Below are 25,039 nucleotides of genomic sequence, written 5' to 3' on the forward strand. Positions count from 1 at the left end.
AACTAGAGGAACTAGAGAGTAAAAATACAGACATATCTCAGTTAACAAAGGCTCTGATAAACTAGCTCATTTTTGACAAAAGTCTCTTTATGCCCCTAGCCACCCCTCCCTTTTTCTCTGTCTATGTGGAAGATTTTTTTTTAGCAGCAATAACTTTGAGAGAACAGTGAAAGGAGGGCTGGAGCTGGAGTATTGTTGCAGCAGTTTGTTTGCAAACAAATCTTGACCTGGGAAAGAGTGATCCTACTGTAGCTGGCCATGCCTGACTACAAGATGATAAGCAGCCTTACTGAACATGTGTGAATCGCAAAACAGAGAAAAGAGGAAATCAAATAAACATTCCTCATAGCATATTAAGGGTAGATATATAAATTTGGCCACCAAAATGGAGATGATAAGAAAGTTGGAGGTTGGAGAATGAAAGAAAAATCATTGGATGTATTTTGAAAGAAGCTTTCAAGTGATCTCTACAAGGTTCAAAAATATATATATATTTTTGTTTACTTATACCAGGATTACCTGACTGGGTTGTTTCATGTCACATGTGTGTATTAAATTTTGGGTAAAAAGTTTTCCAAAACATTGAAATGCTCCTTTCCCCCCCTCAGGAACACATCTGCTTCATTAACATACTTGTATAAAAGAGGCATTGTCATTAGATTTATAGGAGGGCTGCAAAAGTATACAAAGTCCATATTCTGATAAAGAATTTTATACTGTATAGTGCTGAAGGGGAAACTTGCCCCATTTAGGGTTCAGGACTTGAGGCATTAGTGAATTTGAAGGCACTAGTTAACTTAATAGCACAAAGGGAATTGTGCTTATAAGCCCAGAGTCCATACAACCAACTTTGTACAGTAGTCTTCCGTTGTCCACGGGGATATGTTCCAAGACCCTCAGTGGATGCCTGAAACCACAGATAGTACTAAACCCTAAACCAGTAATATTTTCAGACCACAGTTAACTGCAGGTAACAAACGAGATTAAAACCAAGGATAGGGCAGAGCGACTACGTAATATTTTTGGAACATGGTTTACTCCAGGTAGCTGAAACTGTAGAAAGTGAAACCATGGATAAGGGTGGATTACTATAGAATTCCTACAAAAGCTTGCAGTGGGACCCACCGAGCCTCAAAAGGCTATGACTCACACAACTCATAAGTCTAGCAAGCCGTGTTTCCAAATGGCACTGAATTTCTTTGTATCTTAAATTGGTATTCTGGCTGGTATGGTTTATCAACAGAATTTGTCACAATGCTTTAGAACATGGTTCAGAATATGCCTTCAGACTGTGTTACAGCACAGAATAACCTGGGTTAAAGTTGCTGTTGGATTCAGTCCTGTGTTTGGCAACTCAAGTTCCTACAGTAGAGTGCATTTGCATTTGCACAGTTAACAGCTTGTGTTCTCACCTTGCAAGTACCTGTCTGCCTGTCTGATTTGTTATAATGACACATGCCTTAGTTTTGCTCTTTGTAAGTAATGCACCCTTTGTGGGACTGTCTTTAAAGAGTATTCAGAAAGTTCAACTGGTTCAAAGAGCTACATCTAGACTAGATGTATTGGCCAAGTTTAGTTATGGGGAACATAGAACTCCTTTATTACAACAGCTTCATTAGTTGACATTGCATTTCTAGGCACAATTCAAGGTGCCAGTTGTGACGTATAAATAGTCCTATATAACTTGTGTCCATGCTAACTGAAGGACCATATCTTTCCACCTAGCCCTCCCAAATTTTAAGAACTTCAGAGGAGGCACTTCTTTCAATCAGAACACCTTCACAGACATGTTTGGTGAGAATGCCTTTTCTGTGGCTTCACTCTGGAACTCTTCCTCCTTTGCTGTCTTTCCGTTGTCAAATGAAGCCTTATGAAGCAGGCATTGGAACTGATTGTTCTATATAATGGACTTTGTTTTAGTGCTGTACTGTTTTTAATCTATGCTTTTAAATTGTTTCATGGTTTTAATTCTACAGAAAGTTTAATACTTCAGTCTTAACGCTGTATGTTTTTAGCTGTATATGGATAGCTAAATTTCCTTGAATCTCCTTTTATTCTGTGTAAGCCATTTTGAGTCCCGCTTGGGGCGGGGGGAGATGGATTTAAATAGTTATTGACTGATAAAACAACCAGACCAGTCAATAACCTGGCAATTGGCCCTATATATCGTCACTTGCATGGGTAGCTCAGGAATTTAACTGGATAAGAAAGTAGCTAAATCAAGTTACAATCGCTTCCTTGGGTGCCACAATTGACCAAGTTCTCTTTTATGGTGGAGTGGGATCCCTGGGGGGCTCTGGTCCCTTTTCCTCTTCCCAAACATCTTTATGTGTGAAATTTACACATGTGTTAAGTAATGAATTCACTTAAATAAAACTGTTCTGATTTGAATAATGTTATTTCCTTATAAAATGTTAAAATATGAATATACATGAATGCGAGAATGAAAATACGCACACTAGATAAACAAAATATTTTTATTCATATACTACACTGAATGTCGATATAAAGGGAGGTCCCAAGCATAAAAGGTTTGAGCACCACTGGCCTAGAACATTAATACCATCTGCTGGATCTTGGCCTACACTAGAGACTTCTGATGTGATCCCACAAACCAGGTGGAGCAGCTTTGGAGGAGAGATTATGTGAATGCAGGACAATGTCAAATTGCAGATGAAGAATCACCAGCAGCACTGTGGATTCCATTTTTTAACTTTTGTAGCCCAACATTTCTCTGCCATTGATTTTTTCTTGAAGGTCAGATTTCAGAGCACCTGCTGCTGTCAAAGGCCATTGTGGCCTTTCAGGTGGAATTGCTCTTCAGCTTCCATCAGCAATGCTCATATACTAGCTGGTTACGACTTGTTCATCTTTGCTTGAAAATCTATCCCACGTTATTCCATTTGGGACCTACAACTGGATTTGTTCACTTTCTGTAAATACCTGAGACAGCCTATATATGTTACTATTCTGTGTGGCTGAAACACTGGAGAGGAGAAGGTATCTTATAGCAGTGCTAACCAGTCTCATCCACAAGCCATCAGCAACTGGTCCCTGTTGAGCTTCCAGGAAAGAAGGAAACAACTATAGCCAATCCCTGACACATTAGTCACAAAAAGGGTGGGAAAGTGCTGGTCCCCCACATCAGATAGTTAGAAATGCTCCAGTTTAGAGGACTTGTAAGACTTTTAAGTCCACAAAGATAACATTGGGGTTCCACCACTTCTTCAAATTAAATTTGTTTGCATGGATTCAGACATTTTTGTCAACCTTTGACCTGGATGTGGTTAAGTGTGTTCTCCTGACATCTTAAGAAAATGTAATTTTGGTATGATTATAAATTACCTTTCTTGCAGATGAGTCAGTTACCTCATCCTGTTGTGATGACCTTCACCATTTAATTTTGACATTGGAATGCTAGAAAGTTCCAGCTCACAGAGATACTCTTCCGTTGTTGTTGTTGTTGTTGTTGTTGTGTGCTTTCAAGTTGTTTCTGACTTATGACAACTCTAAGGCAAACTTATCATGGGGTTTTCTTTACAAGATTTGTTCAGAAGAGGTTTGCTAGAGGCTGAGAGTAGGTGACTTGCCCAAGGTCACTCTTGTCTTACAATCTCCTTAATAATGTTTCCAGAGCATTTTGTTTGACAAATTATTGTTCACAGGTTTGAGGATTAAGTCCAAAATGTTTTGATGCCTCAGGTGAGAGACAACATGGCATCTCTACTCCACTATTTCATGGCAATTTAATATTTCTTTAATACTCAAAATGGTATGGAATCCTCCAGTAAACCTGAGAGCAGCCGATCATCTTAAGGGAACCATGGGAGTCCTGTGGCATACAACCTAACACCATTACTTTCTGAGCTTTAGCATTTGCCCTTGGAGATAGGTACAGGTCCTTGTTGAATAGTAGAGCTGGTCCCATGAGGATCATTCACTACTTCTTGAAATCTGGGTAGTAACATCTGGTCTCCTAGCAGCTTGCTGGTGTTTACAACCAAGAGGTATGTATTACCGTACTATTGGATGAGTGTACTACTTTCCTTTCATTGTCTGTTTGCAAGATTGGAGCTTCATGGGTAAATGAGATTGTTGTTATTATTTGATTTGAAATCAACTTCAGTTTATGGTGGATATAATGGGGATCTCTTGGCAAGATTTATTCAGAGATTATTTGCTATTGCTTTCCTCAGGCTGTGACTTGTCCGAAGTCACCAGGGGAGGGGGTCTATGGATGAATGGGGATTTGAATATATACATCCTCTCTAATAATGCAGTGATAGGAATTACAGAGTTGTCCAGAAGTCATTGATCCACAACTAACAGCATTTCTCATCATTGGTTTTGCGTAGCAGCTGTTGGACTCATAATCCAACAACATCTGAAGAGTGCATGATTCCCACCTTTGCTTTAACATGCCACAGAACTCTGGTGCTTTTGCTGTAAAGGAACTGTAGCAGTCACCTAACTAGAACTTAGGCAAGATTGGCACTTGAAACTCAAACCTACTACAGGAACCTAAGCCTTACGATCCTCTTTAGGGCCACTGCCCAGGGCAGCCAATGTATAGTGATTTCCTGCCATTTGTGTACTAGTCATAACATGAAGAGGATATGTGCCACCAAGGAGCTTCAGTCAGCCACATGTTGTTGTTGTTGTTGCTGCTGCTGCTGCTGTTGTTGTGTACCTTCAAGTGGTTTCCAACTTATGGTGACTCTAAGGCAAACATATCATGGGATTTTCTTGGCAAAAGTTCTTTAGAGGAGGTTTGCCATTGCTGTCCCCTGAGGATGAGAGCATGTGGGTTTCATGGTTGAGCGGGGAATCGAACCCTGGTCTCTGCTATCTTTGGGTGTGCATAGCTGGCTGAGTTGTCTGTGTGTGTGGGAGTTGTGGCCCTATCCCACACACACATCTGGGATGCATTAGATTAGGAGAGGTGGCTTTGGGGTACCCTTCTAGGCAGATCATATAAAGTCGGGTGAGGAATGCATGGCCCTCCAGGTGTTACTGGGCTGCACTGTCCATCATCCCTTCATTGGCTGTGCTGGCTAGGGCTATGGGAAGGGCACTCCAGCCAATGCCATGTGGACAGGATGACCAAATAGCATAACTGTAAAGGAGGACAAGGCACCATAATATGTAGGTCATTGAAGAAAAATGTAGGACATTGGGAAATAAAAGCTGAAAACACCAATATAAATATAAATTAATGCTCTCTAGGCATGCTTAAAATGTAGGACATCTTGAAATTCCTCCAGGACAGATGGTTGAAATATAGGATATGTCCTAGAAAAGGAGGACATCTGGTCACCCTGCATGTGGAGGGCCACACATTCCCCAGCCTTGTGCTGAGTGGAGCTAACTGGATAGTAAAAGGAATTCCAAGAGAAGGGATGGAGTAGATCCATCAGGTAAGGCTGCATCTGACACTGCTTTAACTGCCATGACTCAATGCTATAGAATTCTGGGAATTGTAGTTTGTTGTAGCACCAGCGCTCCCCCAGAGAGAAGGCTAAATGTCTCACCAAATGACAGTTCCCAAAATCCATAAGAAATTTGCTGGCCTTCTGAAAGAAACACCTGGAGAAGGGATGGAGTAGATCCGTCATGGAAGAAATTTGCTGGCCTTCTGAGGTGCCTCCAGGATGACCAGATGCCACCCAAAGAGGGCAAGGAGCCCTGCTGGTGCAGTGGTTAAATGCCGGCACTACAGCCACAAGATTGTGAATTCGATCCCAGGTCTCCAGCTTGACTCAGCCTTCTGTCATTTTGTATGTTGGAAAAATTATTGCCCAGCTTCTTGGGGGCAATTGGCTTACAGATTGCTGAGTTCTCTATGAAGCAGTATAGAAATGTAAATGCTATTGATATTACACTGCAAAATATAGGACATTCAGGAAAAATGTAGGACATGACAAAAACAAAGCTGGCTACACCCATATAAATGTAAATTCATGCTCAAAATGGAGGGAATTTTGACATTCCTCCTGGACAGAAGGTTGTCATGGAGGACATGTCCTGGTAAAGGAGGACACCTGATCACCCAGAGGTACCCCAAAAGGCAACACAATGGATCTGCCCCATCCCTTCCCCAGCCATTCCTTTTCCTATCCAATGCAGTTTCACTAATACTATATATACATACACATATACATACGTGTGTGTGTGTATGTACATATGTATATGTATATGTGTTTATTTATATGTGTGAGTATGTATATATGTATGCGTATATGTATGTGTATATATTATATATATATAGGTATATGTATGCGTGCATAGGTATATGTATATATACATTTATGTGTGTGTGTGTGTATAGGTATATGTATATATGTGTGTGTGTGTGTGTGCATATGGGTGTATGTGTATATTTTATACCTATAGCTATATCTCTTTCCAAGAGGACCTGGGCGGTTGTTTCCTGCCTTTGCCCTCCCTCCTCCTCCTCCTCCTCCTCCTCCTTCCCTGATTCCTGCGTCAGAGGCCTCCTCTCTCCCCCCAAACGGGGGGGGGGACCCCAGAGCCCTCCCAGTCCGGCGGAGAGAGCCCTCTTAGGTCTCCCAGCCATCTGCCTGCAGCTTGGGTCTTTCCCCCCTGGAATCTGAGGCAGGCGCGCCCTTCCTTGGCCAGGCTGCCTTTCCCAGGCTGTGTGTGTGTGTTGTGTGTTGTGGGTTGTGTGTGTGAGGAGAAGGGCCAGGGAGGAGCTAGGAGCCGGGGAGCCCAGCGAGCCACCCAATGCGGTAAAAGCTCTGGAAGGCAGGCAGGCGGGCAGCAGGGGAAGGAAGAAGAGGAAGAAGACACCAATGCAGCACTGAGAGGATGCTGCTGCTCATCCCCAGCTAGAAGACACAGAGAGAAGAAGCCTGGCTCCTTCAGCAGCATGGCAGCCGCCTTGTGAGGAGCCTGGCCCTTGGCGGGGAGGGAGCCTGGGCCCCGGGAGCCCCAGAGCCAGAGCCATGCGGGGCCCCTGGCTCTCCTTGATGCTGGGCGCCTGCTTCCAGATGCTGGGCTCCGGAGGCGCTGGCGCCAGCAAGGCAGGTGAGTCCTCTCCTTCCTCTCTCTTGGCAGCCAGTCCTCCTTTCCCCAGGACCCGTCCTCCCTTTCCCAGGAAGGGCCTTCCATTTTGAGCAGGGCTTGAAGGAGGAGAAGCAGAAGCACGGAGGGAGGGATGGATGGATGCTTTCTCTTTAGGAAGTGTGTGTTTTCACCTGTTCTTTTGGTCATGTTTTTCTTTCCTCCTTCTTGCTGTCCTCCTTTGCAGTTGTGGCATGTGGCACCAGGAGGTCCTCCTTTCCCAGGATGAGTCCTACATTTTTTAAGCTGGGAGGGGGGGTGCGGACCGTACCAGGTGACCCTCTAAAAAGGGGTGACACCACCACTCCTCAAACACCGACCTTTCGGCAGAAACAATGCGGTGGCATTTCATCTGCTTCCCTTTAAAAGGCTTTAAGACAGTGATGCTGCGACCCTTTAATGCAGTTCCTCATGTTGTGGTGAACCCTAACCATAAAATTATTAGGTATCTTGGTTCCTAAGACCATTGGAAATATGCGTTTTCCAATAGTCATAGGTGACCCCCGTGAAAGGGCCATTTGACCCCCAAAGGGGTCGCAACCCACAGGTTGGGAACCACTGCTTTAAGAGAAGGTGGGAGTGGGGCAGGGAAAAGTTCAGTGGGAGGAGGAAATATTGACATTTTTGAATGTTTAAAAATCATTTTTAAATTTTCTGTAACAACATCACATTGTAACCAAATCTTCACATGTTAATACAACACACACCCTCACCATACGCAGACAGCGGTTGACAAAATTGCACACCGCTATTTGAATCACTGGGTCTCCAGCATACGCGAAATTTGCCTTGCGCAGGGTTGGCTGTCCAGAACGAATCCCTCGCGTATGGCAAAGGCAGACTGTACCTTTAGGTTGTGCATACAACATTGTAATCTGAAGGTATAGTTTTAGTTTGGCTGGATGTTTATGTCAGAAGTATTAGGATGACATTCAGTGGTATCCAGGAATTACAATTTATGAGTAATATTAGTAGAAAAAAGCATTACTAAGAATGTTATATGGTGTGAAATGGGAAGAGGTCAATGGAGGGGGGTGACACCAACCTTAGTGACGTCACTGCTCCTGTCCTTTCCCCACCCCTAATGTCCTCCATTTTGAGCAGGACTTTAAGAAACATGAATGGATATTTATCTTAGTGGTTTTAGCTTTTCTTTGGTTTTGTCCTCCCATTTTTCTAATGGGGATTAGAACCTTAATCCAACACAAACATCCTTTCTAAAAATGCAGTTCTTTGCTGGCCTTCCTCTGAAGCTCAAAGAGTGTGACTTGCCCAAAGTCACCCAGAAGGGTTTTATCTATGAATGAATGGGAATTTGAACCCTGTCTCTCTTTTTCCTCCTTTCCTGTTTTCTCCTCCTTGGTTTGTTTTTCCCCCTTCCTTTCCTCCTGAGGAGATGCCTTGTTGACGGAGATGGAGCGCAGGGACAAGGACCGTTTTATGGAGAGGCAAAATATCGTCCCTTTCCGGCTCCTCTACAGTACAGAGGGAGCCAACGAGACCCAGCAGGATGCCCTCAACACTCGCATCTGGAGCAGCTTGGATGGGAGGCAGGTGAGTGGCAGCATCTGGGCGAGTTGGGCTATTGGTGAGAGCCAGAGACAAAGAGAGACTGAGACTGGCACAAGCTTGGGCCTTTGGATTTTCTGTTGCCCCGGAGACCAGCTCTTCATTTGGGGGAATTGGCAGAGGCGGTCACGGCGGCCACAGCTACTACTTCCAAAGCACTTGGCCAAGTAGTCTTGGCCGTGCTGTGCATAGAAATTAGAGCTCAAGGTTGGAGGATCGTCCGACACATTTCATGCTTTTCCTCATAGAGTCAGAATCATAAAATCAGAGCTCCTGCAATTGTTAAAATATAATTTTAGTCAGGTGCCCACTCACCCCCCTCCGTCTGTCTTGTGTGGGAAAATGTCACCATCAGCATTTGGAAATCTGATTTTCAGCAAGATAGCTTGGGATTGGGCGGCAGTGGTATGGCCCCTAAAAGCCTTGGAAACAGACCACAGGGTGCTTGGTGGAAGCTTTCCCAAACGAGAGTCTGATTAATGACAGTTGGAAGAGAGATGCCTTGAGGTGACTTGCTGAGCAATGTTAATCTTCCACAAAAATTGGCCTATCTTTCAGATCACGAGGCCATTTCATAAGCAGTCTTAGACTGTAGAAATAGTTATATTAACCCCAATCAGTATTCTCTTGGTTGTATTCAGGACTTTAGCATTGGGGGGCAAAAAGTCAAAAGCATATTTGTACTTGAAATCCCATTAAAAGTTAGGCTTTTTACATAGTCATATATGCTTCTATCTGAGTCCCATTGAGTTCAGTAGATATATGTATTGGTAGGTGTGCATAGGATGTAACACATATGTGCTAACATTTTTTTAAAAAAATAAACCTTTCATTGAGTGAGTTTTGGAATATTTTCTGACCTGTTTGAGATTTCAGTGGAAGGTTCAGCGTTAGGGCTACCATTGGGTTTAGGGTTAGGGATAGGCTATTAATGTACCCTTCTTGTATTTCCTAGACCCACTGATAATTCTAATGACCCCCACTTCCCAAACAGGATCAACCCTACAGCTAGAACACATCACTTCTGCTTCTTGACATCATAGTTTACTGAAGAAGAGCATGAGCCCTTTTTTGTTGGAATATGTTATATTTACTTTGGCCAAAAATAACCCACTGACAATAAGTTCATAATGGCTGTTCTGAACAATTTCTGCCCCAGCTGTTGTTTTGTATGTAAATCTGAAACATGGGGACATTTTTAACAACAATATCATAAGATGTTGTTATGATATTGTTATGATATTGTTATGATAAGATAACTAGACCTTGTAGGTCTACTTCTATATGGGTTCTACAACAAAATGTGGGTCTAGGTGAATATCAGTTAACTTTTCATTGATGAAACATTAGCAACTTTTAAAGTTGGGAGTGAAGTGGACTGTAGAAACTGTTGCTGATTTTGAAGGCGAAACCTTCAGTCTGCAGTAGGGATCTAACTTGTCACTAATTTTTTTCTCTATGGAAACATTTTCCTTCCCACTGCAAGAAAGACTTTCAAAACCAAGCTGTTTTCAATGACTGTTCGGGACTTAGTGAAAAATTTACATGTGGTGTTTTGCACAGGAAAAACTGTTTCTTGCACAGAATATAATGTTTTCAGTGCAAATTTTTCATGAAATGTCCACAATTTCAGCATTTTCAGCATTTTCTCTGCAATGAAACAGATGTAGGAAAAAAATATTTCTGTGTAAAAAATTACTTCCTGCTCAGGAAAAGCTGCTTTCAACATAAGAACTGCTGTTGTCTGTGCAGAATTTTGCACAGAATAAGTCCCCAAATCCAAAAATTCTTGTCAGACTAGAATTCTTCTAGGGATTCTCAATAGTACTTAAAAAATGTTTTCCAATAATTTTTAGAATACTTTCAAATATCCTTTCCATCCCTATTCTGCAGTAGGAGTGGATAGTGCAGACATTTGACTTTGGGTGTTTTCTCATGGGCTGGGAATCCTGTGGCTCTCTAGATGTTGGACTACAACTCTCATTAGCCTTCATGATCAAGCAGATTCTTCTCCACCTCACCTACCATGACAGCTCTTTCCAAAGAAACAAACTGTTGTTTCATTCACATGGGCTGGGCTCTTCCCCTTTGAAAAATATTATCAGAATCAAAATACACAGAATATTTTTGGGTCATAAATAAATGGGGACTTTATGGGGGGGATGGAAAAATGTTCAATATTCTGCACATTCTGTTATGATGATATTGTGCAAACTCAGAGTCCAGACACTGCAAATATTAACACATGTTACACATGGAAACCATGCCCTATGAGGAGTGTCTTAGGGAGCTGATTTAGCTTGAGGAAGGGAAGGTAAAGAGGTGGCATGATAGCCATGTTTAAAACTTTGAAAGGATGTCATAAAGAAGAAAGATCAAGCGTGTTTTCTGCTGCTCCAGAGAGTAGGACACAGAGTAATGGATTCAGACTATAGGAAAAGAGACTCCACCTCAACATTAGAAAGAACTTCCTGATAGTAACCTATTCAACAGTGGAACATACTTCCTTGAAGTGTGGTGGAGTATCTACCTTTGGAGGTTTTTAAGCAGAGGCTGGGTGGCTATTTGTCAGGGGTGCTTTGAATAGGTCTCTTCCAATGTACTTGACTACATAAAGCCTCTACTTGAAATAATTTTTCATTCATTGTGGTTCATATCAGTATTTGTAGGATTAGTCAAGCTGAGAGTTGACAACCAAGACCAAATCTTAATAAGGCTGTGCTTCTTTAAAAGAAACCTCTAGTTGTTTAATTTCATTCAATTTGGATGGCTTTCTACAGTGTTCTTTTCTACAGGGGTGAGAAGAGTACAGCCCTTGGGTCTTTTTAGCCTACAAAGGCTCCTGGACTTATCAGCTTCCTCCATTTCCAAACCTATGTTCAGACTCAGAATGGAGAATTATGCCTCAAAGGCCTTTAGGGCACGGGTGGGGAAAGTGAAGCTTGTTGCTCCCAATTTGTGGCCCCTGAAATTCTCAGATTTCTTCATGTATTTAAATTTTTAGAGTGATTTGCAGTCCCTAAACATGCTCAAAATGACTTAATTTTACTACCACAAGCCCTATATGCACCTTTAAAATTGGGGAGAAATGCTAAAAATTGGCTTAAAACAAAACAATCCCATGACATCACTTCCAGTCACATTGGGTACACCAGTGTGGCCCACAAGGAAGTACTGATGAAGAATATCCCCTGCCTCTTCCACAACTGGCTCCCTCTGCTTTAGGAGGTTCAGTTCTTCATTTTGAAGCTATTTTGGCTTTCTTGTGGAGAGGGTCAGAATAGTCTTTTCCTCTAGAAATGCTTCTCTGGTTTACCCAGACACCTCCAGTTTTTAAAGAATACCCGGGTGAGGTCTGCCAGGGTCTTGGGGATAGGGCTTGAAAATAATGCCACCCACTCCAAAGGTGTACTTCTCTCTCTTACAAGATTTAGGGAAGCTCCTGGTAGTTTCTCTTGGGTAATGAAGGAATTTATGGTTTCTCAACTGGGCAGTCAATTAACTGCATGTTACTATCATGTTAGTGATCCTAATTTTCCTCTTGCCCTGTAGATGAGCTTAGTGCTGTGTGTAAGTTATGTGTGTAAGGGTGTCAGTGGCCGATCTGTTGAAAGTTGATAACAGGTCTCAGGTTTCAAGGTCATCTGAAGACCCTAAAGCTTTTGAATGGGTGAAGTGCAATAGCTCAGTTGTCTTAAACAGAATCTGAGATAAAAAGACTTTAAATATTTCTGTGTTTCTCTGTATCACCTCATAGAAGTCCCTTGCTTCCAAGTTGTGTCTGTCTCTTGAAATATCTGAGATATATTGTTTACCAAGTTACATGTTCCTAAAAAGATCTCATTATGCTTTACAATGTCACATATCTCTGTAATCTTTTTGCATCTTGTATGATGTGACAGAAGAAGTATATATTGTTGTAGCCAAACATTTAGTTGGTACAAACTTTAAACATCTCTTAGAATAGCTCTGTAGCTATTTGTAAAAGAAAAAAAAAGTAACTGGATGAAAGTATCAGTACCCTCTTATAGACGTCTACCAAGAAGCAAATCCCATTGAAATTGGTGGGGTTTACTTTCAAGTAAGTGGATATAGAATTGGAGCCTGAAGTACTGTTTCCTCACAGTGAAAATATTTTTTTAGTGAAATTCTATACAAGCCTTTGTTGTTACATGCCTTTAGCTGATTTTGGTTTATGGCAACCCCATTACAGAGTTTTTCTGGCAAGATTTGTCCGCAGCATTTTCTAATGCTAAGAGTGTGTGACTTGCATAGTGGGATCATCCCAGTGGAATGAAGATTCAAACCCTGGTCTCCCGATGTCTTAGTCTAGCCCTCAGACCACTGTGTTACGCTGGCTGAAGCATGGTAATTTCACTGAAGTAAATCCCATTGAGTTAAATGATATTTGCTCCTATGTAAATAAGAATTGCAATTGAATGGCATAAACAGGAGTACAAGATTTTCTGTATAAAGTCAGTGGATGTTGCAAATGGAATGCAAGATAGCATTTTCTGAGATCTTACTGCCCACACTGATCTACTAATCCAGGATTACCGTTGGAAGACCACAATAATAAGCACTATACACAATCTATTTATTGGCCATTCATTTATAATATTTAAAATATGTAAGTCAGGTTTTATATATCCCCTTTCTCTCATATAGAATGATATTCTGCAAAATGTATGGTACTTCTTGAAAGCAAAATTCCCCGTCTTCTCCCAGCCTGCTCTCAAGCCTCATGTCTAAACCAAGGAGTAGGTAACTGCAGGGGTTGGTGGAGGGGTGGAGGCGTTCTACCTCTGGTAACATTTAGAGCAGGGGTAGGCAACCTGCGGCCCTCGGGGCGGATGCGGCCCGGCGAGGCCTTGGGACCGGCCCCAGCCTGGTCCTGCCACCGATTGCCGCCGGGGCCTTTGCCCTCCCACGCGCAGGGGCAAGGGGGGCAATTGTCTATAGACGCCTCAGAAACATGCATTTATATTAACATTTTTTTAAAAATCAGCAAATTTTTTTGCTTGTCCTCCACTTTTTTAAAAAAGTGTCCACCATTTGAAAATGTTGTCCTACATTTGTCCCGCTTTATTTATTTATTTAATTTTTTTTTAAAAAAAAAATTAATTATTTATTTTTTGGCTTCGGCCCCCCAGTTGTCTGAGGGACAGCAACCCAGCCCCCGGCTCAAAACGGTTGCCTACCCCTGATTTAGAGGCATCACAGAGCACCAAAATTGCAGGGAGAGGGAGAGAGAGAGAGAGAGAAAGAGAGAGAGAGAGAGAGAGAGAATTAACAATAAAACAGAGCAAAATGAAGTGATTGGGAATTTACTTTTTTTTTTAAAAAAAACATTGGGTTTTGATGTCAGATAAGGTGTGGACTCCTGCAACCTATATAGAAAGTTAATTGCCTCTGTTGGAAACTTCTAAGATTGGTGTTTCACTCTTTTTTTGGAGGGGGGGGGGGAAGAAAATAGTCCAGGAAATTTAGAGGGCTCAAAGGCTACAAAAAACAGCTTTTTTTTGGGGGGGGGGTATTATGTGGCCATAGGAACACACTTTGTTCACCACTATCTTAACCATGGTGGGATGGGGCATTAGGGATTGATGTGCCTTATTTCACATTTTTGTGAGGATCTCCGGACCCTAGAAGGAGGGACCTTTCCTTCCAGGAAGTTCCTTAATTTAATGTTGATATAGGATCTAAGATGTAACAGATCTCGATGCAGGCTGGTTCTGCCATTCTAACCCTTGAATTTCTATTAGTCACCTTGCTCATTTTACCCTTAAAATCCCTTCATGGGACTGTGTCACAGGCTTCAACACAACACTTACACCAGACAGGTGAATGTGTTGGTTGTTGTCTTTGGTGTAGTAATATGTGACCGGTCCTTATTCATTCTTAAATGAAAATATCACAACAGAGATGTAGAAGATGAAGGCTAGTAAAGATTTATTATAGAACATGTAATTTAAACATGAACTTCCTGAATTCTTTCTGTACTCTCAGCTGTCATTAAACCAAAACCAAACTCAGATCTCATCAGCTAGCTATAACATCTGCTCTTCTCAACAGAGACAGTCTTTCTAACTGGCCTTAGCGTCCACTGTTCTCAAGATTTAATCCGTTCCTATCTGCCCTGGCCCTGTCTCTGTTTCTAACTGGCTCTATGTCTGACAGACCCTATCTGATAATTTGACATACAGGCTTCTGCTATATATTCTTTACTTCCCTTATAGTCCTCCCAGCTTCACATAAATTGTGATTGGCTGACTCTACTCAGTCTCTTCTAGCTTCTCTCCTCATGTAACCCAGTGTTGTTGATAGATAGTCACGATTCCATTTCAAGAGATTGCAGGAGTATAAAAGCCATGCTAGGTTTTAAAATTTATTCGTGTTAAATCTGCATTTCTTTAAAAAAACAAACCTGTTATTTTTTTAAAAAAATACTGTAATTGGAGCAATTACAATGCTGCTTCAAACAGGTTTTTCTTTCTTTCTTTCTTTGGTACAAAAATAATTCTATTTTGCCCGGTTATAGGTCAGTTAAGGTTGAATTGTACAGTATGCCCGTTCCAACTAGTAAAAGGATCTGTGGCTGCATACCTTGATTGCATTTTAGACATTGTGTATGATAATAAAGCACATCTTAATTTCATTGTGTTTTGGAGCAGAGAATACCTTAGAGGAGAGTGGTTCAAGCTTTGTTTTTGCTGCAGTGGTAGCAGATGGAAGGATGGGCTCTTCATCTTCCAAATGGCTGGCACTGTTTCTTGGAAGCATCAAAAGTTGGCCCAAGTGCTGAAATTGTCAGTGACAAGATGCGGTGGCCACTACTTAGCACTAGCTATGCAGACCACGGGATTCTGGGAATTGTGGTTCAAAGAAGTAAACTTTCCAAGCTTTGCTTTTGCACTAGTTAAGAATGTCTTTTAATCTTTTCTCATGACACATATTTAAAATATAACAAAATAATTGAGTGGCTATAGTTCAGCTCAGTGGGTCTCATTTTGTGCTTATAATATTTGCTTATATGTTTCCTTTAATAGTTCTGTTCAATCAGTGTTGTATACATAAGTATCTAAGCTGTAGTCTGATTAAATATCCTTTAAATGATTAACCTAAGGAATTTTAGAAAACATATCCAGTGTAGCATGTTGGCCATGAAGCAAAATACAACGACATTCAAGTTCCAAGATGTTACCTTTAATGGGCCAACAAAAAAGCACAAAATACATAATGCAAGCTTTTGAAACTACTGATTTTTCTTCTGTATAATTTTTAACACCTTTGCCTGATGAAGAAGCCAGTGGAGCCTCCAAAGCTTGGATAATATATTTTATGCATAGGAATTTTACTCTATTAATGTATAAATACATTTTGCATAGCATAAATGATGAGCTGGATCTGGATTTAGTCATCCTTACAGTAGACTCATTGATTTTAATAGACCTACTCTAAACATGACTAGCTCCATATTCAACTAGTATTTCTAAAGTAAGATATAACCTTTTACAGTGAAAATCCCTTTTACAAAGTTTTTTTAATGGCTGCCCAGTCTCCCTTTGCCTTCTCATGCTCTGTCTTGTTGGAAGTTTTTTTTTAGCAGCATTGGCATTGGGAAGACGTTGAAAGAAAGCTGGAGAAATGCAGACATTTCCCCCATTTCTATGCACAAAAATGAACTGGATCAGCAGTTGAATTCTACTTCAGCTCTGGTGATAAGATGGTATCCTCCACCTGAGAGCCATAGATTAGTTTAGGTGATGTAGGATGGGCCATACATCTCTGTCCTTCAATAGAGGGGAATGGCTTTCACTGCCTTCTTCTAACAGTTGTCAATAGAAGTGATTGCCTCATTTTGCACAGTGGAGGATGGCCCTGATCAAACACTCACAGAAGCTTCAAACCATAACAAAGTGTACTTGGGGCGGGGGGAGCTTGCAGGGAAAGTTAGTATGAGAAACTTAAAAAAAAAGCTAGGATGAATGTACCACAGCTTTCTATTAATATCCATATATATTCTATTTGATTAATATTAGTTTTTTTAGTTAGTTTTAGTTATCTAGTTTTAAGGTGCCATGTGCTAGTGAGATCAGATCTTGGTTTGGAATTTCTCAGAAACTGAGATGTGTATGAACGGAGGTGCTAAATGTGGAAATTAACTATAACAATCTTGTTCGGAAAGATTTAATGTTTGACCTCATTTTCATATGACACTTTTCAACAACCAGAAACAGTTGTTAGAAAAGGTTTTCAAGTTTTATCTGTGGATCACTGATGACAGTCTGTATGTAATGAATTTCAGTTAGTATTGACTCCATCATATTCCAGTGAATTCTTGAGAAGCTGCACGGAAAACATTGCCCTTATTTGAAAGCAGTTTCTGGGTAGTTATTAAAGTTTGATCCATCTGCTGTGACTTTCTAGCAGTTCTTGTTTGCTCTGTGGAAGTGTACCCACTATTTTCTTTTTAAATTGAAATACAAAATCCATACATTTCTTTAGGAAACAATATGTTCCTTTTCACAACACGTTTCTCCCCAGTTTTGAACAGAAGAGAAATGCCAATTTAGCAGTCCATTTTATCCTTTAAAAAAAATCAATGTAAAAGAAGATGGAAGTGGAGCCAGAGGCAACATCTTTGGCAGGGGTTGAGACAGTTATTGTTTTGGAATACAGATCTCTGAATTCTCTAATCCAGTGGTTCTCTAATCCAGTGGTGGGGACCTCCAAAGTTTGTGTACAAGAATTGTTCAAATAGGAGGTGCAATACTTGAAGGCCCTGACGCCCCTCCAAACTTTTTAATGCACAAAATACATATGTGTTGAGTTAAATATTGAATTTACCTAAATAAAATTGTACCAATTGAAACAATATTATTTCCTTATAAAATGTTAAAATATGAATATACACAAATGTGTAAATGAAAATATGCACACAAAGTAAACAAAATATTTTTATTCATATTTTACGTCAAGGGATGGGGGCATGACATACAAATGTAGACATAAAGACAGGTCCCAAGGGTAAAAAGTAGCACCCCTCAATAAGTGGCCAGTGACAATGTTGACTAGGGGTTTCTGGTAAAAGTAGGCAAAAAACATAGTTTCCCTGTACTTTGAAGGGTTCCATAGATGTTTTTCATGGGAGATTTCTGTGGACACAATGCAGTGTAACACGAGAAGGAGCCCACTGTAACTTGGGCAACAGGAATTTCTCCTGCCCTCCTCCCTTCTACCACTTCCAATATCCCTTGAATCATCCATATTAAGTTTTGAGGGTGCACAGAAAGCTAAAGCCAGGAGGGAAGAATCATCTTCCATTGATGGAATCAGTTAAGTTGGTGAAAGGTCCTCATTCCATCTCAGCCAATTTTATTTCAGTCATTTTTGACACATCTCTCTTCCTGTTATACAACCGTCATACTTCTGTTTTTTAAAAAATGGTTTCTCTATTTACTGCCAGTTAGACAATTAGTATTACCACTTTCATCTTTCCTCATGATTTTTCTCAAAATGTTCTGTAACTTTCCTTCTGATTACTTGCTGTGTATATGTGTATGCAGATACATGCACACAAAGGCCAACCCTTCCTTCCTTCCGTCCTTCCTTCCTTCCTTCCTTCCTTTCTCAAAATAAGACAATTTAATCCTTAAAACATCCCCACCACAACCAATTTGTAGTCTATGAGCTAAATATTGCTTGATTCTATTTCTGGGCCTCTGGAATTGAGCTAGAATCCTGACAATGGCTGTTTTTGAAGTAAAAGGAAGGTGCATCCAAAGGCAGGCGTGTTGGACTAGATTTATGTTTACAGCCAATCACTAGATCTCAACCTTGGGTCCCCGACATATTTTGGGATAGATATTCTTAGAAGCTCTTACCAATATAGTCTGTGATGAAGGATTCTGGGAGATGGTTTACCAATATCTGGGCACCCAAGAATGAGAATCCATGCCCTAGAGGGTCTTGGGTAAGTGTCTAATTTCCCATCTAGTTAGGGAAGTTGTAATTTAGGAGCATTACACTTCTCCTTAATAAAATCTAAGTAAATCAGGAGAAGTTTATATGTTTGACAAAAAAGTAGATTGAGAAGGAACTAGCTTAATTTTGTTAGGAGTGTGATTGCAGAGCAGGCAGCATGAGAAGGAAAGTACAGTATACAAACAATTTAGGTAAATCTTTGCCTGTGTCTTACAAGTAGATAGTATTTAGGATCACTATACCCAGGAAGAAACATTATTGAGTATCTAGGTCTGCATCTGCACTGCAGAAATAATCCAGTTTGACATCACTTTAACTGCCATGGCTCAATGCTGTGAAATTCTGGGAATCGTAGTTTGTTGGTGAGAGATTCTTAGTCTTAGATCCTCCAGATGTTTTGGATTTCAGTTTCCAGAAGCTCCAGTCAGCATGGCATGTAATGAGGAATTCTGGGACTTGAAGGGCCAGATATTAAGAGATGCAAAACATTTAACACACATGTTGTTACTGGAATAGACCTGAGGCATAGCCCAGTGATCACCTCATTTATACCTTAGTGTTGCTGGATTACAGTCATTCACTATCATGCTCACTGCAGCTTTGGGTATTCAAGGCTCAGTGACATCTGGAAACCCAAGTTTGGAAGCAGTGATCTAAACCAAGCTTTCCCAGCCTGGTGGTGCTCCAGAACGGTTGGACTGCTACACCTCAACCAGTTATGGGAGTTTTAAATCAACATCGCTGAAGGGTGCGTGATTGGAATTGCAGCCTGAAGAGAATATATTTTGACCCGGATGGCTGCTTATAGAAAGCCAAGAATGTATAAATGAACAAAGAATATGCATTCATGCTGTGCTTAACTTATCTATTTAATCAGTCTGTAGAAAAAGAATATTAAGAAAATGTTAAATAATTGTTCAGAGTTACAGAATCAACTTGTTTAAGAATGAGCAAATACTGTCTTGGTATTGGCCTCAATGATCTTTGGAGACCGAGAGTTGCTTTGACTGATAGGTTCATTCCCTGAAGGGAATTATAGCAGTGTTGTTACAGGATGCTCTAAATTTGATTCATGCTGTTTACTAAGGCATGCTTAATGTTTTGCTGTGTATTTCATTCATGGTTTCACTAATGATAAGTTGAACGCTTATTGTTGTAATGGTAAGAAAGTGTTATGCTTGGAATGGGTCTCTTACTAGAGTTTTGTCTAAACTTTTTTACCTTTGAGATCTCAGACATTGACTAATGTAATTCTTGTAATTGGTAGTGAAGATTTCATGTAGGTTTTTATAGGATTGCTGCAAATATATGATTTATGTATGTCTGCATTCTATCTATCTATCTATCTATCTATCTATCTATCTATCTATCTATCTATCACACACTTCAGCCAAAAGGATCCCATAATGGCTTATGTAAGAACAATAAAAACAAGACAATCCTTTCCTGGGGGCTTACAGTATAAAAGACATGACGTAAAAGGAAAATAAAATAAAGTTGGAAGAGGAAAAATATGAATGCAGGCACCAGTTCTCAAAGTTATATAACAGCTTTTACAGTGATCAGCTGGAACAGGAGCAGACTAAATGGAAATCTCCCTTCCCAAACAAGCCCCTGCCTGTATGTTTTCATGCTTTTTCATGATGTGGCCAAAGCACGGCAGCCTCAGTTGCATTATCTTGGACTCGAGTATTGTTCAGGTTTAATCTAATCAAGGACCCATTTCTTTGTCTTTTTGGCTGTCCACAGTATCCTCAGCACTCTTCTCCAGCCTCATATCAAATGAGTCCATGACTTTCCTATCCACTTTCTTCACTGTCCAGCTCTCACATCCATACATGGTGATGGGGAATAAAGAAGTTTGGAGGATTCAAACTTTGAGCCCATACAGACAGGCCAAAATAAAGCTGCTTCAGGTCGCTTTGAAGTATACTGCTTGAATGATGCATATGTGCTAAGAGGCGAGAAGCTGCATCAAAACCATGCTCCAGTTTTAAGGACTGGAGCACAGCTTTGGTGCAGCTTCTGGCCTCTTAAGATGTGTGTGTCATTTAAACAGCATATGTCCAAAGTGACCTGAAGCAGCTTTATTTTGGCCTCTCTGTACGGGCCCTTTAGTGCTCAGTTGTATTATCTTTTAGTTTAGGATCTTGTCTAGTTCTTTCATGGCTGCCCTTACCACTCCTAGTCTTCTTTTGATTTCTTGACTGCAGTGTCCATTCTGATCAAGAAGGGCTGCTCTTAATAAAACACTGAGGGTTTTTTTATGTTCATAAAATGTATTCAGAGATCCAAAAAGTACAGCTTTAAAAAGGGATTGGACAGAATCATGGAGGATGGGGTTATCAATGGGTAGTAGTAATGATAGCTGTATATTCTCTCTAGTACAGGATGCACAGAGCTTCTGTCTGTTAGGTGCTGGGGAGTATGTGTGGGAGGTGCTGTTACATTCATGCCCTGCATGCCTCTGTGTCTTTAAATATGCTGTTAGCCACCTTGAGTCTCATTATTGAAAGAAAGGCGGGATATAGATGATTAAATTAATAAATTGCTCAAAAGTTGGAAGCTGTAAGTTGTGAGTGATGATATTGTTGTGAGTAATAATATTCGGGGTAATGAAGGCCTTATCATAAAACAATAGACTCCTGGGGGGTCTTTATGAGGTTATGATAGTACTGTAGCTACATTTCCAAAGTAGTATAACCTCTGAAGTCATTACTTTTAAAAAAGATAAGGGTGGTGGTGAAATATATATATATAATTCTGCTCCTACCAATACGATCCCTCTCAGAGCATTTCTACCATTATTTATTATATATTTTTGCCCATGCCATTGTATTTTCACTAGCAGTTTGAGTGTTGGACTATGGCTCTGGAGACCAGGCTTTGAATCCCCACTCAGCCATGGAAACCCACTGGATGATGTTGGTCTAGTCACATTCTCTAGCCTCAGAGGAAGGCAAATCCTCCGAACAAATCTAGCCAAGAAAGCCCCATGAAAAGTTCATCTTAGGGTTGTCATAAATTAAAAATGTTTTGAAAGCACAGAGCAACATATCATTGTGAAAGTTGGACAGTGAAGAAAGCTGTTAGGAAGAAAATCAGCTCATTTGAGATGTGGTGCTGGAGAATACTGGACTATAGGCACCATGGACTGCTGAAAAGAAATAAATGGGTCCTAAAGCAAATTAAGCTCAAACTCTCCCTAGGAGCCAAGTGGCTAAATTAAAACTGTTGTACTTTGGACATATCATGGGAAGACATGACTCATTAGAAAAGGCAATGATGCTGGGTGAGGTAGAAGAAGGTAGGAAAAGAGAAAGACCACATTACAGGTGAATAGACTCCAATCAGCCCTGAATTTGCAAGACCAGGGCAATTCAAAACAGGGTGACTTGGAGGCTTAGAATCATAGAGTTGGAAGAGGCCACAAGGGCCATCCAGTCCAACCTCATTCTGCCATGCAGGAAATCTAAATCAAACCATCCCTGACAGATGGCCATCCAGCCTCTGCTTAAAGACCTCCAAGGAAGGAGACTCCACTACACTCCAAGGGAGTTTGTTCCACTGTCAAACAGCCCTTACTGTCAGGAAGTTCCTCCTAATGTTGTGGTGGAATCTCTTTACCTGTAGCTTGCATCCATTGCTGCGGGTCCTAGTCTCTGGAGAAGCAGAAAACAAGCTAGCTCCCTTTTCAGTATAACATCCCTTCAAGTGGCCCTCTCACACTATGCAAGTGTAGCATTATGATTCTACTTTAGCTGCCATAGTTGCATCTTCTGGAATCCTGGGACTTGTCATTTGGTGAAGCACTACATCTGTTTGGATGAAAATTCTGGATGCCCTTTCCTAAAATGCAAATCCCAGGATTCCATAGGATATAGTCAGGCCATTTTAAAGTAGAATCATGGCTCTATATCTGTATAATGTGAAAGGGCCCCACAATACTGGACTACCGTAGTTGCTTGATCCAGGATAGTTCTTCTGATCTTGGTTTTCATAATCCTAGCTCAATGGTACAGCATCTGTGCTAAACTTTTCCACTCCATTAGGCAATTCCCATTGAAAGAGGCTGTATTCGCACTGCAGAAATAATCCCGTTTGACACCACTAGCTGCCATGGCTCAGTGCTATGGAATTTTGGGAATTGTAATATGTTGTGGCACTAGAACTCTCTGACAGGGAAGGTTAAATGTCTCACAGAAATACAATTTACAATTCCCAGAATTCCATAGCATTGAGTCATGGTAGTTAAAGTGGTTTCAAACTGGATTATTTCTGCAGTGCAGTTCAGCCAGAATCAGTTATCAGGTGATGGTTTTGATAATTTTCTGCTTGAGTACTTGGAGAGCTTCTGCCAGTCAAAGTAGACAGTAATGGACTAAAGAGAACAACTAGTCTGATCTGGAATAGAGCAGTTTTCTCTTTTTAGTTCTCTGAATTAAAATTCTTGTTCAGTTCTCAGGGCTGTCTCTTCCAGGTACAGGCATTTTTTAAGAGTGGTAAATGTGGTGCAAGTGGAAGATGGGGTTCTGCCTGTAGCTTGCCATCTACTCTGTTTGTCAGTGATATGCAAATGCACTGCAGCATTCTGGCTCATGATAAATTTATCGTGTAGCCCTTGATCCTTTCTCCCCCTCCTCCAGATTGCCATATTGCCTGCAGGAGAACTTTTTAATGTTCATAGTAAAATTGCATGTTATTATTGGGAATGTGTATTTTGATGTGGAATGGGAACAGCGTGTTCACTGACAGTATGTTTGCCTTTGTGAAATAGGGGGGGAAATGACCTGATTCCAAAAGGTTCCTGTGCACCTCAGCAGGCAGTAAAGGGCATGTAATTCCAGAATCAGCTGCTCTTAGAGTTCTGCTCTTCTAGAGGGACATCTTTTGTGCATAGCTTATTGTGCAGCTTCCACTCCTACAACTAGAGCTTAACATTGTGCCTATGCACAATCTTGTGCTCAGTTTAATATAAAATTAATGAGAGAAAAAAGCCAGCATGCCCACACTGGTGATACCAAAATAGCATATAATAGTCGTATGGCAAAAGCACACAGTTAATCTCATTTTTAATATTTTTTTATTTATGACAATAAACAATAGCATAAAATCAGTACAATGAGAAAAAGAAAACAATCAGTCATCACAAACACTGATTTTAAATTTAACTCTATCCAAAAATGATTCCATGACAGCCCTTTAATGGCACAATTGTATTAAATGGATGAGAAACAAGATGTTTGCTGATGAGATGGTGCATGATACTTTCTTTTATTTTTCCCCAGTAATGGATTTTGAGTTTACAACTTTATTAAAAATAATGCAGATTAAAAACTATAGTATATGGTTATCAGTTACTGTTGTTCAAAAATAATTAAACATAATGTTGAATTAAGGCATTTAAAATTCACTAATATATAAAAAAAATCAACAAAACAGCACAGCACACCATTAAAAATCCAATCTAGTTATTCTCTAAATCTGACAGAATATGAATGTTTTTACTTGCTGATGGAAGGAAAGGAAGGAAGAAGACATCCAGGGCCCAAAACAGACGGTTTGAATAAACTGTGGCAGGGTCACGCTGGCACTATTTGTGCTGGGGCCTTGGTGACTGCATGTGCCCAGCCCAGATCTGGGCTGCCGCTGCATTCCTAAACCCAGGTGTTGAAAAGTAGTGGATTTTTCCACTCCTTTTTGGCTCAGTTCTTTTCTAAAGTCATAGCGGTAGTACAATTTCCTGCCGCACTTGAGGTGTATGTCATCTAAATGCTATACCCCAAATGCGGCAGAAAACTGCGTCATTTGGCCCATCTGTTTTGGGCCCTAGTCTAGCTAAGGAAGGAGTTAGGGCCTGGGTAGGGTTGCCATAAGTCAGGAGCTCCAAACCGGGACAAATGTAGGGCAACATTTTCAAATGTAGGACACATTTTAACCAAAATGGAGGACGTGCAAAAATTGAGGATTTTTAAAAAATGTTAATATAAATGCATGTTTTTTTAAGCATGATCAAAATGGAGGACATTTTGGCATTATTCCGAGACAGATGGCAGAAATGGACTTGCCCTCGGGTTCAACTGTACTTCTCAGAAGTGTGTACTTGGTCAAGGGACTGTGGTTTTTCTTCACTGCGCATGAGTTTGTAAAAATTACAGCAAGTTACATTGGCCGTGCCTCAGAGGCTTGTTGATATCAATATCACCATCATCATCACTATAATTGTCCAAGAAAGGCAGACTTGTTAGCATTCAAAGTGCCATAAATACACAGAAAATGCACTTCCATACATTTAATAATAAAAAATAATGGGGAAAAAATAAAAAACAAGGCAGGGGTGTATATATTTCATAAGAAAAATTAAAGAAATAAAATAAAACAAGCAATAATAAAAATTAAA

At 40.5% G+C, this 25,039-nt stretch overlaps 1 protein-coding gene across 5 annotated transcripts in view; it reads left to right on the forward strand.

The window, feature by feature from the left end:
* The first annotated feature begins 6,521 nt into the window (after positions 1-6,521).
* The window catches only part of ADAM22 (ADAM metallopeptidase domain 22), a 161,908-nt gene continuing 143,390 nt past the window's right edge, over positions 6,522-25,039 (forward strand). For all 5 annotated transcript variants that reach the window (XM_042473105.1, XM_042473107.1, XM_042473108.1 and 2 more), the window contains exons 1-2: positions 6,522-7,047; positions 8,480-8,637. In XM_042473105.1, the coding sequence (XP_042329039.1) occupies positions 6,966-7,047; positions 8,480-8,637 (240 nt within the window). In that variant the 5' untranslated portion in view covers positions 6,522-6,965. The remainder of the gene's footprint in view (positions 7,048-8,479; positions 8,638-25,039) is intronic.

This window comes from Sceloporus undulatus, chromosome 6, assembly GCF_019175285.1.
Source record: "Sceloporus undulatus isolate JIND9_A2432 ecotype Alabama chromosome 6, SceUnd_v1.1, whole genome shotgun sequence".
NCBI lineage: Eukaryota > Metazoa > Chordata > Lepidosauria > Squamata > Phrynosomatidae > Sceloporus > Sceloporus undulatus.